Below are 15953 nucleotides of genomic sequence, written 5' to 3'. Positions count from 1 at the left end.
GAGAGAGAGAGAGAGAGAGAGAGAGAGAGAGAGTTTTAAGATTGATTCATATTTTCAGCAAAATCACCAAGTACCACAACTTGATTTTCAGGGTCACAGTGTTTTGGGGACAGGTACTGAAAGGAGAGGGAGTGCTAGCAGCTGCCCTGTCCTCTTGCAGAGAGATAAACTCTGGAAAGAGACTCAGAATGGGAGTCTAAGATGGGAAACAGAGTAGGGGGAAGAGAGAAGAGGAGTGTGTGGGGAAGCAGGTGATTAGTGTTTTTAGTCTATTCTTGGCTTGTTTTGTATCTGGTCCCCAAACATCTGGTTATATAAAGTGAAATTCTTTCAGATATCTGTATGTTTCCAAATATCTGGTTGGTTGGTGGTGTGGAGACCAAACATCCCAGTGAGGGACAAGACTTTGCCTCCAGATGTTTCAGTAAAAATAGCAGTCTTCTGGAGTTGATGGTGCTTTCCTCTAATGTGGGACTGGGCTGTGGCATTAAGATCTGGTTGCTACCAGTGGATGTCACTATGGGCTATTGTGTTAACAGTTTCTCTTGAAGTGTGTGTAGTGTGTGTGTGTGTGTGTGTGTGTGGCAGAGAGTGAGGGAAGGGGAGAGAGAGAGAGAGAGGAGAGGAGAGAAGAGAAGAGAAATGTGGAAACTCAAATGACACATAGTATTTTTTTTTAAAGATTTCTTGATAAGCACATTAGAAGGTCTTGCTGAAGCCCTTCCTTACAATTAGATAGAGCAAATAAGTCTAAGCATTTTCAGCTTAGTATAATATATGTAATTTTTCCAATTTATTATAATACATGTAATTTTTTCCAGCAGTGTCTCATCGAAACGGTTGAAAAAAAGTTGTTTCTTTAGTTTGCTGAAAATGAATGATGCTGCTATTTCCAACGAAGGTGTGTGTGTGCTTTCAACACACCTACACATCCAGTGTGTTTTTTGTGCCACTTGTGCTTGCATGTTAATCAGTCAAAATATGTTCCTGTAGGTCCGATTTATATTTGACACCATCTGAAATGCACACTTCTGTGAATCAGAGCCCCCTGAATATGTAACAGCCATGCAATTATTGTTTCCCTTTTACTATTCTCTGCGTTACACAAGTTAGTAGACAAATGCTAACCACACATGAATATCAATCAGGTGCCATAAAAGAGCAGCTGCAATGCCTCATAAATGCTTTAATCCTGTTACTAGTGAAATGGCCATGACTTTTCTTTCCTTCAGCACTGAGTCATTTCAGATGGGAAAAATGGAAATTAATATTACTCTTACCTTTGAAACCTGTGACTGCCAATGACGATTTTTATAGGAGAAAAATGTGGGGTCAATAAAATTTTATTTATATAGAGATAATGATAGGGGGACTCCTTTTAAGCCATTTTCTCAGTATAAAGTAAATGCACAAGACGCTTTCCTTGATGAAAAAGAAATCAGCTTGAAACAAAGATTGAAGGCTTTGCCACCTCTTGGTGATGTATGACTAGAAATGAGAGCTCTTTCTGAGAGCTTGCCAGGGAAATCATTAAACAGGGAGGAGAGCATTTGAATTGGGGGGTGGGGTGAAGCAAACCTCAGTGGTCCCCAACTTCTCCCAAATGTGTATTTTGTAAAGCGCTCTGTTCCCTGTGATGGTTTGGGATTAATCAAGTACAGTATTACTAAATAATTGGTCAATACTGAAAGGGTTGTGCAATGAATGCCTCAGCTGAATAATTGGATGGGACATTGCCAAACTTACCCATCATGGGTAAACAAAATGATTAGAACTGCCCATTGAGTCTGTAAACAGATTAGAAAGGAAAATCAACCCTAGTCCTGGGGTTTGGGTGATTTTATCTGCTCCCAAGCCCCAGAAGCATCAGCTTGCCATCACTGCAAGTCTGTCTGGGCACAGAGCGAAAGGGTGAGGGGTAACCCAACTGCTTAGCTCTAGGTAGATCCTAGGGACAGAGCAAAAATTTGCCTCTGTAGATGTGCAATCTCTCCATCTGCTCAGACTTTTTAGAAACCTAAAGTCCAGGATCATGTCTTTCCATGTGATTAGGCAGAGGTTTCTTGTTCTCAGCCTCTGCAGAGCCTCTCCCTGAAATGCATTCATTTATGAGACTTGCAAGATGATCTGCAATTGCTGCTTGAATTGGGCTCCTTTTGTGTATTCAGACAATTAGCTTTGTCAAGCAAGAATACAGGCACAGACTTTCCCTTGTAAAGATCAACCTGTATTATTTATTAACCCTATTGTTTTGCTGATTGTTGCCCAGAAATTGAATTTCCAAACAATAAGCTCAATCACTATGTGCAAAGTAATAAATGACTTTGAGAATCTGGCTACATTTTAATGTATTTCTTCTGACAAGTCTCTTAATGCTTGGTGTCTTTGGTGCACGTGGCTGGGTCTGTGTCAGTGTTAATTAAATTGAGCTCTTTATGTTCCAGTTGCAGCACAGCTGCTTGTAGGTACACCTGAATGGAGAAGGATGCTGAATGCACTAACCTTTAAATTCCTTTGCAGTAATTGTTTAACCATCACTTGTCTCCTCGGCTGTTTTATAAAAGGACAAAACAGCAAGTGTCTGCATTGCATCTCGGTTTCTCCCATTAGCGAGGAGCAAGACAAAAAGGCAGAGGAGAAAGTGAGCCTAAGGGGAAAGAGGTAAAAAGGCATTTCCCCTCATTCAAATGGGTTTGGCTATCAGGTTTCTCTAGGAGACGAGGGGGTGGGGTGGAGAGTAGAGGGAGCTGGGTTAGGGTAGGGAGGAGGGTGTGGAGGAGAGGTGCTGAGGAGACATCAAAGGCTGGGTTCTGGTCTCCACCAGTCCAAAACTGATCAGGTCAGTCATAGAGGAAGCTGATCAAGGTGTTTGCCACATGGCAAATACCTGGAGAAACTGGAAGGGGATTATTTTTTATTTCCCTCTATCTCCTCTTGTGTTAAATTGAGACTTGCTTTTTATTTCACCCAGGAGTTCCTTTGGGTTCCAGGGAAGCTCCAGATTTGAGCATTTTCATGCTTTCTCTCCCATAGGCTCAACTTTCCATGTCCCTGTCCCCTCACCCCTGCTCACTGGCCACTCACAATGAAAAATTCCAAATCCAAAATAAAGAAACTTTTTTCTTTGGGGAGGGGGTGGCGGTGGTGGTGGTGGTGGTGGTGGTGGTGGTAGTAGGAGGGTACTATGAGAACTTTATGGCCCTCAGCTTGTTTTCGCATGTAAAAAGCACAGGGAGAAACCCGATGATGTAATGTGCCAGAATAAAGAGCTGGAGCGGAGATGGGGTGCAACCCTGTGGGGTGCTTAATGTTTATTATTCAGTGCATGGTTTGGGAGGGTGTTAGCAACTCATGCTGCCTTTTCTGTCATACAGAATTGCTGAGTACTCCTATGGGCATCAAAAGAAATCAAGCAAGAAGAAAAAAATCAGCAAGAATGACATCCGCCTGGTACCCAGGGATGTGGAGGAGACAGACAAGATGAACGTTGTCAGTTGCTCCTCCCTGACCTCGTCCCTCAACTATTTCGACTATCACCAGCAGACACTGCCCCTGGGCTGCCGCCGCTCTGAGAGCACTTTCCTGAATGTGGAGAACCAGAATACCCGCAATACCAGCGCCAACCACATCTACCATCACTCTTTCAATAGCCAGGGCCCCCAGCAGCCAGACCTGATCATCAACGGTGTGCCTCTGCCCGAGGTGAGTGCAGCTGAGTGGCTCTGTGGGGTCCTCCCAGCCCTCCTTCTTGAGCTGCTTGCTGGACACCATGGGCCCCTGTTCTGGAACATCCCCTGGCAGGGGTGGGAGACCTTCTCTGTCTAAGCCCATTTCCATACTCAGGGTTTGCTACCAGTGCTTCTTTGGGCAAAGGGTAACCCAGTATATTGGGCCTTTGTGTAGGAGTAAGTATTTGGGTGGGAACCCCAGGGGTCTTGAGCCCTTGAAATCTCTGTGTGGTGTCCTAGCATAATGCAAGTTTGCTTCACCTGTTGCAAATACGGTGTGCTTGACAGCCACTGGAACCAATATGCCAGTTGTGGCTTAGAAAGAGTCACCAAGTAGTGTTGAAAAGGGATAAAACCCTCTAATGCTCACACGCTCAGGGGCCAGTTTCCCAGTGTGAGAGTGACTCAGCCTCTTAAAGCCTTCTTTCACTTTTTCTTTCATCACGCTACTGTTCTCTAGCATCTTGCTGAGAATATGGATGGGTTGGTTAAAGGGAAGCAAGCAAAAACCTTAAAAAGCCACTTTGCTATGTCTTAGCAGTTCTGGTGGTAATGCCTGACAGCTGAGGAGGTTGAAACTGTTACTAATAATGAAAATTTTAGGAATTAGCTATGCATTTGAGTTAGCTATGTTTCTCTTTGTTGGGAATGAATGTTTTCAAATGGAAACATTTTAAAAAAACACGACGGTGGTCAGATGTTTGCTGGCTATTAAAATATTTCAGGGTGCCAGGGTGATATGTCGGTGATGTCTGGTGGGTAGCTGGGTGGAAGGCTATAAATAACAGTTCTGAAGTTGATTTTATTTTTCCATGAATTCCTTAAGTCCCGTTTTGGTTGGAAATTTGATGCACTGGGAGGCGTATGCCCCATTCCGGGCTACTGATGAAAGGAACACTGACGCTTAGAGAGCACTTCCCATTTTTCAAAGCACCTTCACAGCCATTGTCTCGTTTGATTCTCACAATCAGGTAGCTTGATGGATTGCCCTTCAGTAGATGATGAAACAGAGGTCCAAAGATGCTAAGGGACTTACTCATACTCACAGAGCAGGTCTTCAAGAGAGGGAGGACTAGATCACAGGGCTCCATACTCCCTGGCGAGTGCCGTTTCAGTGATTCCTTCCTGCCTCAAAAATAATTCAGCCCAACATACCTGGACTATGAGGCATGCATAAAATGGCCTCACAGTATTTGTATCAATTTCATAGAGTAAAGGGGTCTTACGACCACTTACATTGATTGCTTCTCCTAGTTCCTGAAAAATAATTCCCACCTGCATTAATGGGACCAAAGAGCAGTGCTTTTAATGAGCAGCTGATGGTATTCTGCCCACCACAAAAGCACCAGTATTTTCAATCTGTAACTCTATAAATAAGGGTTTATTGAAAGTCCAGTATTGTGCTCAGTAGACTCAGTTATAATTATGAACATCAGTGAATTATTACTAGGGAACAGACTATAAACTACTTGAAAACTACTTGTGGACCATTAATAGTTCAGCAATGGGGAGGGAGAGGTAGTGTGCTCTGTAGTGAAATCAGAAAGACTATATTTTGAATCTGGGTGTCACGTCTTACTATGGAACCTCTTTGAGTTTCCGTTTCCTCATCTACAAAATGGGCACACCCATCATGCAAGGTTGTTCAAAGGAATAATATTACTTGTGTAATGTAAAGGGTCTGGCTCAATGGTGCCCCTAAAATGGTAGACCTCTTCTCTAGACAATTGGTGAATCACTGTTGTAATGGCTTGCACACCTGAATGTATCTCCCTAGGTACTTATCTTATAACCAAAGAGGAATTTAGGCTGGTTCTATACAGATAAGACCTACAAAGTGGTGTGGCCAGACTATTCATATTGATCATTTAAACAATGGAGGTGAACGGCATCAAGGTTGTGGGTTCAGTTGCTGACAGTGCTGTTGCTTGTGGAGACGGATGAAAGGATTGAATCCTGAGGGCTGGAGATCACTTATGCAATAAATTTAAGGCAGTAGAGAATTGTGAACCATGGTGTCTATGAAATATGTGGAGAGGCAGGAGACATATGACTATGTCTGCATGGTTTACCTAAGATCTTGGTGTCCTTTCTGAGATTCTCCTACTGGCAGAGTGAAACAAAGTATTTCTTTAATTATTTGGAAAAGCCATTTAAAGTCTCAGTTGTTATACTGTGCCTAATTTACAAAGCCAGATGCTGCCCTTATTTAACACATTCAGAAAAGAGAGAGGCCCACTCACAACCGAGCATAGACCAGGCCACATAACCTGCATCTGCCACAAAGTCCTGCATGGGGAAACCGACCCTTCTCCTTTTCTCCCATACCGGAGGCCCCTGAATGTAAGACTAGGCAGAATACTTAGGTTCGGTGAAATCTATAGAAGAGCAGGAATAATTGATTCAGTCATTCAACTGATATTTGTTGAGTGCCTACTCTTTGTAAAACACTGCCTTAGGCTCTGGTATTAGAGAGATGAAAGAGACAAGAAGTGCATACTCTAATGGGAGAGACAAGCAAGTAAATAGGTGATTTGCAAAATGGAGTGATAAATGCTACTATGGGGGCAGTGGGACATTCTCCATTCCTAGGATAATAATAAGCCGGTATATTTCCTACCTTTTCTTTATATTTTCCTCCTTAATTACTTAATCTATCCAAGAAATTAATATTTATTAAGCAAGTATAGCACGGAATGATACGTGCTATAATGTGATAAATATAAGATTCTATGGAAATTTCTTTATTAAATCATATTATGTCACTTACATTGTTTTTCATATTATCATTAAACCATTATTTTATCTGTTCATTAATTCAACCCACTAACATTTATTGCATATTTAGAATGTGCCAGACACTGTACTACTTGCTGGGGACACAAAAATAAAACACTTGATCCTTGACCCCAGGGAGCTTACAGGGAGACAGACAAGTCGACTGGTAATTTCAATTCAGGACAACATCTCTTTCCTGAGCATATGTCACATTCTTACTCTCCAGATCGAGACATTAGGTTCCTCTGCTGGGGTGCCCTGTGACAAACCCACTCCCTTCATTAGCTGTCGAGTCAGATACAGGGCATACTTGCAATGGCGCTATCGACAAGCGGAGTCAGAACTACTGTGTGCTGCTTCTACTCCATCGTACTTTGAAATTTATCACCAAGGCATTAGATCAAATCAGTAAGCATTGCTGGAGTATCCACTATGTGTTCAGCTGTGTGGCAGGTACCGTGGGGATTCCAAGTAAGTATAAGGCATAACTTCTGCCCTCAGAGAGTTCGTACTCTATTTGAGGAGCTAAGATCACCCACAATGATTTCATTGGCAAGCAATACAAAATAGTTTCTAATCACCTGTTGCTTTGTAGGTTCCTCAGTACTACACCTTTCTCCTTCCATGGCAGCACTGCCATGTATTATATGAAGATTTACTGTGTAGCTCTCAAGGTTTGGTGCTGAATTGAGGGTGGCTCTTTCATTGGTGTGCAAACCTAGCCTCATCCAAACATTGCTGGTTCTAGAAACTAAAGGGAATGTGACTCTGAATACCATTCAGTAGGTAAGGTGAAGAGAATGTTGCCCTAGTCTAGAGAATTGGAACTCAGCTTCTAGTACTGCAGAGATAATCCTGCGTAGAATTGTATATCGTTATTTGCCTGTCCTCCAGTGTTGGCCGGGAAATCAGCTACATGGATTTTGTGATTTTGTACACAAATTTGAGAAAGGAAAGTGGAGGATGCCTTTGCTGTTTATGGAAGGGAAGACTTTTGTAGAATTAGTGATGTCAGGTATCTTTTAAATATTTTAAATGGAAGGGTGGTATTTGCATTCCTTGGCATCCAGGTTTATTTAGTTCATATACTTAGTGTATGTGTGAGTGAATGCGAGTGCACATGTGTGTGTGTGTGTGGGCACACATGTTTGTATGTGTGTATGAGAGGAAGAAAAGAGTAAAGATAAAGGAAAGGAGGTTGAAAGAGGAGAATGGAGAAGAAAGATAACAGGCTTGTCAGTTTGCTAAGATTTTTCTAACAATATTGCAATTTTTTTGAGAGTCTCCTTAGTATGGCAAATTTTTCTTCCAGTCTTATGCAATGGAGCCACACCTATTGGGTGCCTCTAGATGCTGGAAAGTGTTATTCCTTTGTACATCAGCATTCCTGCATTATTCTTTTTGTCACCCGGACCCTGGTCATTGCTGTAGGAAGAAAATGCAGCTCATTCCTTCTACTGGGAATGGAGACTTGGGTGGGGCCTCTTCCTGCCTTCAGGAGGGACGTAATTGCCCAAACACCCAGTCTCTTTTGTGAGGCAGTTCTTAATTTTAGTTTTCTGATGTTGAATGTTTCAGAGCTGACAACTCTAAGGAAGTGATAGTAGGTAAGAAGTTCCAGAATTCTAGCCATAGGTATATAGGGATTTAGATTTTGGTTTCATTCCGAATCTTGAATTCTTTCTTTTGATTTATACTTTTTGCCAGTAAACTGTAGTTGTCTTTGATATGAGACATCCTAAGGGGTGTGTGGGTGTGCTCTGTCTGCTATGGTCACTCATGCAACAGCTTCATAAGTAGCGGTGTAGTAGCAGTTGAAGAGTTTGGAGAACAAGGACATGTGTGACAGGCCAAATTGAATGCTTCCAATTATCTTACAAAAAGTCTGAATGCATGGCCATCCTAGTGCAAATAATGAAAACAAAACATCAGCTAGGCTTTGAAGAAAGATGGAAAGAAAGAAAAAAATAGCTTGGCATGCTTTGGTCCCTAAAACAATTTTAAAGTTAGGGATTTGCAGTGATTCGAGTGAAGCTCTGGGCTAAGGACAATCACAATCCTATCAGATAGGAGATTAAGAAAGCATTAGAAAATTAACAGGTACGAGGCTGGTTTGGATAGCAATGGAAATGACCCAAAGTACCACCTCCAATTCTCCAATTAAAACAAACAGACAAACCCTTCAGTGAGTGGGTCTTTCTCTCTCTCTCTCTCTCTCTCTCTCTCTCTCTCTCTTTCTTTCTTTCTTTCTTTTCTTTTTTACATTCTAGGACCACCCATTGCCCACACTGTATCTTACTGGCCCATTTCACATCTAGCTGAAGCAGTGCATTTCTCAGCGGGGATCTGCTTGCAAGATGTGTTCTAGAATAAACCGTTCCTCTGTCGTCTCCATGCAACTGCTGTAGAACTGAGTTAGTTTACATTAGTATTTGCTAATTTATTATTATCATTCCTTATTGGCAATTAACTGGTTACCTTAGAGATCACCTCTCTCCCCATACACCTTCAGTAAAGTTGAGTTCAGGCAGAGCGCTTGCTAATGATCCTGAGATTTCTCCAGGGAGCTGGAGGCAGGACATTTTCCAGGGAGGGTTCTGAGGCTTTGGAATTCCTCTCATCAGAGGACCACTTGTTTTGGGTCCCAGTGGCCCGACCTGGTTTTCCTCTGTGTCAGTCACACTTACAAGGTGGAAGGAGCTGCAGATTTCTCCCTCCCTAACCTTGCCCCAGTTTGTGCTGTGGCTTAGGTATATTGTGCCCAGGGGCTGAAGCTAGGGGTCTGGGGCATTGCTTGTTAGGAATTAGGGGACTAAAAAAGAATGAAGTCACCTCCTGGCAAAACTGGAGTCTTTCAATTATGGCGCTGCCGTGGATCTGACGTGTATGCTTAGAGTTTCAGATGTTGACCCCTCTGCGTGGGTATCTTAGCTTCCAGGGCTTAGGGGAGGCCAAGCTTGGCTGGATCGAATGTCTCAGATGTGGGTAAATGAAGCCATTTGTGCAAGAGGCCTGTGTGTGAGAGGTGGGAGGCCAGCTCTGGAGCGGCCATTTTCCCCCACTGAGAGGAGGCTTGATTTCTTGATGTGCGACTGGCTGGCCTTTAATGTGAGCCTCATTTACTTCGAACAATTGAGAGGCTTGAAGTGAAAGTCCCAGAGGATCAGTTGTTTGCAGAGGGAAATGCTCTTCAAGTTACATTTCCTCTTCGGCTGTTCTGTAGTTACGAGTGGTTTTTGTGTGGGCTGCATAGTGGGGTCACTCAGCTTCTGGTGGGTGTACACAGGCTGCTAGCACCTCCCTGTGTCCCTCCAGGGGAATGATAAGGAAAGCCCTGCAGCTGCAGGAGAGCCACTCTGCCAGATCTGGGAGCTTGGGCCCCGATGATGCTGAAACCTCAATTGCTGTAGGTCAGTATTTTACTTAAAAATATTGGCTAGGACCACACAGCTCCACAGCATTCCTGGAAGAGATGTCAGAAGGTGCCAGTGTTTCCACTGTGAAATGGAGTTACATTTCATGAAATGAAAGTATGAAAATGGAGTTACAGAAAAGGCAAATGACTCACCCAGGCACACAAACTAGACTCCAATTTGCTTGACAGTAGTTCCTCTGGTGCAGCTCCCACGTGCCTTCTGTCATGTAACAGAAAACCTGACTGGGTTCTCCAGGAGGACCTGCAGGTATACCTCTGATGGTAGTTGTGTTCCTGAAAAGCTGTGCAGCCAGAGAGTGTTTTGTAAATTAGACCCCATGTTAACCAAAGAAACCCTGTGGTGGATTCTTTCATAAAGTAGTCCTTATATAATGGGAATAATAAATTCCCAATCAATTGCCTTTCTAAGTCTGGATTTTCACATATCTTGCTTGCTTAAAGTGAGATTCTTAACATTGACATGATTTACAAAACCTTTGAAAGGTGGTCTAATTCATTATTCTCTTGACAGATGTCTGGCCCTTGGATTCTCATTGGTTAGCTTTCCTGGTTGAATTTCACTTAATTAAAAACATTTTAATAATGTAACATTTAAAATATACAGAGTTAAGAAAAGGCAGATACATGTCATCCAGATTTAACAAACATTAATGTTTCATATTTGCTCCAGATTTTTAAAAAATGAAAGACAATGTTACAGCTACCCCTGTCCCATCCTATTCCTCTCCCCGATTTGTAAGCCTGTGGCTGAAAGAACAGAGGCTTACCACGAATGTTTTTGGTACTTTTTGCTTCACCTCTTGAGCTTGTTCCTGAAAAGAGATGGCTCTCTCTTTGCTGTCCCAGGTTCTGAAAGCTCCCCAGGTCAATGAGGGTTTCCTGGATTAGGGAGAGCCTGGCAATTACTTTGGAAAATGAAAGGGCTCTCTTAGACTTTCCTTTAAATTCAGCCTTTGGGGAAGGAGAAAATTATGTTTAAGAATGAAAAAAATGAGAGTGAGACAGACAGACTGACAGACAGGTGTTAAGAGCAGCTCCCTCGAGAGTTCTGAGCAGACCATTTGGGGTTGAGGCAGGCAAGAAGATCGGTGTCAAGCCTGTGTTCTCCTTGAGCCCTGTGTTCATAGAGTAGCACCAGGGCTTCTTAATGTCAGATGCTTAAGCACTGCCTTGGTGTGCATAGTCTTCTGATGCTCCATTAAGTCTCTGAGTGCCAGGGTGGCCAGTTTTCAGCTTCTCCCACTGGGCCCCATCTGGCTGCTGTTCTGTGGCAAGCTGCTCTCCCTCATTGCCACCAGCACTGGCCTTAGCGGTCTCTGCTTTCTGGATTATTTTCACTCCTAAATCTGATTTTCAGAGCATGAAGGGCACCTCTTCTCAGATTGTGTAGTTTGCTCTTCTGAACAAAATGGATTCCCTGTGTAAGCTGGCAGGAAGATAAGTTCAATCCAAAGGCCAGACCCCTCTTTAGGGGAGTGTGTGTGTGTGTGTGTGTGTGTGTGTGTTAGAGAGAGAGAGAGAGAGAGAGAGAGAGAGAGAAAATGAACTTTATCTGCACCTCTCACTCACTTATCTGCCTCTGTGATGATAGTCTTTACCTTTACAGGCTGTGCTAATCGTACACATATCTACAATCTTATGTCCTCAGGGCCTCCTCCTCACCCTCTGACATTCTGCTTGTTGCCTCCCTGAGGAATTGTTCATAGGCCGAGTCACAGCAGGGTGTGATCCCCCAAATATGAGGCCAGGGCACCCCAATTTGATATGGCCTAAGAATACATTGCCCCCAAACTTTTTTTAATTGAGAGTTCTGAGTAGGAAGCAGCCAAATAATCACTCCTGTGGATACAACCCAGCATAAGGATACCTTATTGTGAATATTTTCAATTCCTTGGAAATTATTTTCTGAGGCTTGGTTTCTCTTTTTGTCTCTTTTGGGCATAATTCTATTTTAAGTCTTACTATTCTTCTTTAGTTCACTTGGCTTGAGGAAGTCTGGTTTGGGCTGCCTATGTGTACAGGTAGTTTGCTATAAAACCATATTTTTTTCTAAGTGAGATGCATGAATAGAGAGACTGTCAGACTGCATTCAGAGGGATTGGCTTAACCTTTAAGCAACTTTTTTTCTTCTTATAACTAGAAATGCCTGTAATCTAGCATTTATATTTGAAACCTGACATGCTTGAGGGAGGCAAGGTTCTGGAAGTGCAGGGACGAGCAGAGGCATCTGGGTATAGGTAATGGCGAATGGCTTGTTGGAAGACTGATTTCCTCCTCTGTGCTGCTAGGCATAGAGGCCATGGTGAGGACACAGGCACACTGCACTCACAAGACTGGTATTGACTATGATCTTGCTGTACTGATCTTTTCTTTGGTTAGTGCATTTCTATTTTCTGAAGTATAGACTTTCAAGTGATGGAATACGTTAATGGTAATGTTTCTTCCTAAGAGCTTAGGGGAGAGAACATGGTGACATTAGCATTGAATAATGATTTTTTTCATAGTGGGATTTTGTCTGACTTTTTTAATTGCAATACAATTTGTGATATTATGGCTCTTTAGAAACAAGTCTCAAATGCTATGTATGAAACACCAATTTTCTGTACAGCTTGTGAGGTTGCTAATGGGATGTGTGTCTTACACCTTTAGGTCATTCTTTCTAATTTTGCCTCTACTGGTAATACTTTTGAAATGGAAAAAGCGGTGTGCTTTGTTGCAGTAAAAAATACAATAAGTAAATGCCTGAAATGGAAAGAAAGTTAAACTGCCTTTGCACAAACTACACATTGCATAGTGGCCTGATAGAGCAAAGCCTTGTAACACTGGTAAGCTTTTGTAAAACAAGGCACTGGGCATTGTTGGAATGACATTCAGGGACTTGGTCTTTCAAGAAAAAACCGTGGAAGGTGGAGAAAAATACGGAACTGCAAAGGTTTATGGCTGTGCATTGTGTTATATTTGGAAGCATGAGATCAAAAAATGTGTGATGCTTGCAACACTGTGCTCTACTCACTCTTAGAGCCTAGTAGACTGCATCAGGATAGTTCTCTCTAATGTGTGAGTGACCTCATGCAACTGTATCCCCAAAGATAACAATCTAAAAATCTGCAGTACTGGGGTAGAAGAGGAGGTCACCAGAAAACAGAAGAAACAGAATTAAAGACCTCATAAAGGAGGATTGAAACCTGTTATTACTAAGGAAATCAGAATCCAAGACACCGAGAATTCTGAAAAATCCAAACCAGTGCCAAACTGCACCAAACCTGGAATGATATGTGCGGAGATTGGAATCTACAAGCACTCTTCCAGCTTGTAATTCTGTGAATTTTTGCAGCATTGGTTTGAAGGGCTTCATACAGCAGACTGCATTAAGGTTTACATCCATGTGGTGACAATGACTGCTTTGTAGGTGGTAGTGAGGGCAAGGGACTTAGCTATGACGGGTGACATAATAGGTATAGCCCTTTAGCTTTTAAATGAGGGCAACATATTCTGTGCATAATCTGAGTTGTGAGTGAGTAAGTCAAAACTCAGTAGCCTCCCCCATTCAAATACCTCTTCCTGTCCGATGTGAGTTCTGCCTTAAAGGCAGCATGAGTGTACTAACCTTGCTTCAGCTGGTCTGTACTTGTTCCAGGGATGGATACGAAGGAGATGTACTCCTCTTGCCTAGCAGGCTAGACCTTTCATGAGAACACAAATTCACTTAAATATAAATTAGGTTGATTATTATGCTACCTAAAAATTCACAGAGCTGGAAGTCACCGAGATCTCCTTTTTAAGTTAGGTATTCTTGAGAACTGTTTTGTATATCATGATAAATTATCTAACCTTTTATACCATTGAAGGCCAACATTATGGAAATAAGCAGCTTTTTATTCCATTCTAAGGTCAGTCTAACCAAATTATGCAACTTCTAATGCAATTGCTTGAAGCTTCCACTTTGAAAGTTTTCTCATTTTAATACCTTGCAACAGAGATAAATATTTTAGCTACTATTCATGCTTAACAATATATTTCACTGATTGTCATTCTCTTTGTGGGATTTGTTGGCACAAGAGGCAGTTCACCATGGCTTTGCTCATTTTGTTGTTTGCTATAGATTATCAGCAAAGACCCAGAATTCAATAAAAAAATGTATTTTTGTTGTTGTTATTTTTAATTTCAGGCCATAGGAGGCTAACTGAGCCCTACAGAATCGATATACAGGGCACTTGGGGTTTTGCTTGAGAGCCAAAAATGAGGTAGATTTTCTTTTAAACTAGATTTGATTTCAGAATTATTAAGCACAATGCATATTGGAGGCTGGTAGATTGCATTTAGCAGGATTTGGGGCATTGTCTGTAACAAGACAATCTATTTCTTTCAGGGAGTCAACTGCTACTTGAGGGGAAGGGGAGGTCAGTTGGGTGCCCTTGGGAAGCTCTGTTCTACTTTAAGCCCCCTAAAGAATAATTTTCAGGAGCTCCTTGGGAGCAGGGCCAACTTTCTGCAATTCCTTTTGTATAATGTCAGGTGTTTATTGAGCATCTTTTGTTATTGATGACTTTGGCTCTACAGTGGTTATAGTGCTCTATATTTATTTATTTATAAAAGGGTATTTTAAAGGGTATTTATTTATTTTGGGTAATCCTGGCCCTCTATGATGATTTGCCTCCAGGCTTTAGTGAATAGACTTACTGTGTAGTAGTTAGGCTGTTTTCAAAAAATTACTGTGGCTTGAAAATACCACCCATTCATCCTTCCAAGTATTTGTAGATCATCCTTTACTGACCAGCCCTGTACTCAGCCATGAGAGATATAAAGAAAGTATAAACACTACCAACCCTTATATCTTAAATTGTCACAGAGGAGACAAGATGAGAAGTTAAACATATTTTCTTTAAGTCAATGGGGAAAGCAAGGTTTATTCACTAAATTGTGCCAGTTGGAAGAAATATGATTTTACTTCCCACTATATGACAAAACAAATTCCACATGGATTAAAGAGTTAAAGATTAAAACAAATAACAAATTTATTAGAAGAAAACAAATAAATATCCATCTAATTTTGAAACTGAAATGGACTTTAGAACCATAAAAGCAGTGGAAATAAATACACACACAAAAATAACAGTAGCTCTGCCTACATAAAATTTGGAAATGTCTGTATGACCAAAAATATCATAAGCTAAATCAAAAATAAATCATAACTTGGGAAAATATTTTAAATTTATACAGCAGACAAAGAGCCTGTATTTATTAATTTTGTTTTTCAGCTTTATTAGGAATATAATTGACAAATAGAAATTGTATGTATTTAAAGTATACACCTTGATGTTTTGATATGTATATATCATTGTGAAATGATTACTATGATCAAACTAATTAACATATCCATCACCTTATATAGTTACCTATTTTTATGGTGAGAACACTTAAGATATACCCTCTTAGCAAATTTCAAAGATACAATACAGTATTGTTAACTGTAGTCACCATGCTGTACATTAGATCTGAAGAACTTATTTTGCATAATTGAAACTTTGTACCTTTTGACCAATATCTTCCCATTTTCTCCACCTATAAGCCCTGGCAACCATCATTCTACTCTGCTTCTCTGAAGAACTTATGTTTATTAATTCGTTAATTCTACAAATATTTATAGAGTGCTTACTACATGCTAGTCACTATTTGAAGTGCTGAGGATATAACAGTGAACAAAATGAATTTCCTGTTTCCATTGAATTTTCATTTTTATGGACAGAGATAAATAATAAATACATATATAAGATGTAGGTGTTGATATGGAGAAAAATAAGAAAGTATGAAGCATACATGGTCTTTCAAGAATGAGGATTACTCTAGGAAGGACAGGGAAGACATCTCAGATAAGGGGACATTTAAGCAATATCCTTACATACAAAGAGCTCTTACAAATCAGTAAAAACACGAACATCACAATATAAAAAATGTAAAATGGACCCAAATATGTAATTCATAAAGAAGCTGTGCAAAAGGCCAACAGACAT

General features: G+C 41.2%; 1 protein-coding gene across 1 annotated transcript in view; it reads left to right on the top strand.

The window, feature by feature from the left end:
• PCDH19 (protocadherin 19) overlaps window positions 1-15953 on the top strand; it is a 126067-nt gene that overhangs the window by 30740 nt on the left and 79374 nt on the right. The window contains exons 3-4 of the mRNA XM_008585965.1: window positions 2521-2661; window positions 3375-3702. Of these exons, the coding sequence (XP_008584187.1) occupies window positions 2521-2661; window positions 3375-3702 (469 nt within the window). The remainder of the gene's footprint in view (window positions 1-2520; window positions 2662-3374; window positions 3703-15953) is intronic.

Source organism: Galeopterus variegatus, unplaced genomic scaffold (assembly GCF_000696425.1).
Source record: "Galeopterus variegatus unplaced genomic scaffold, G_variegatus-3.0.2 Scaffold3778, whole genome shotgun sequence".
Taxonomy (NCBI): domain Eukaryota; kingdom Metazoa; phylum Chordata; class Mammalia; order Dermoptera; family Cynocephalidae; genus Galeopterus; species Galeopterus variegatus.
Note: the sequence above shows the minus strand (reverse complement) of the source record. Positions and strands in the feature narration are given on the sequence as shown.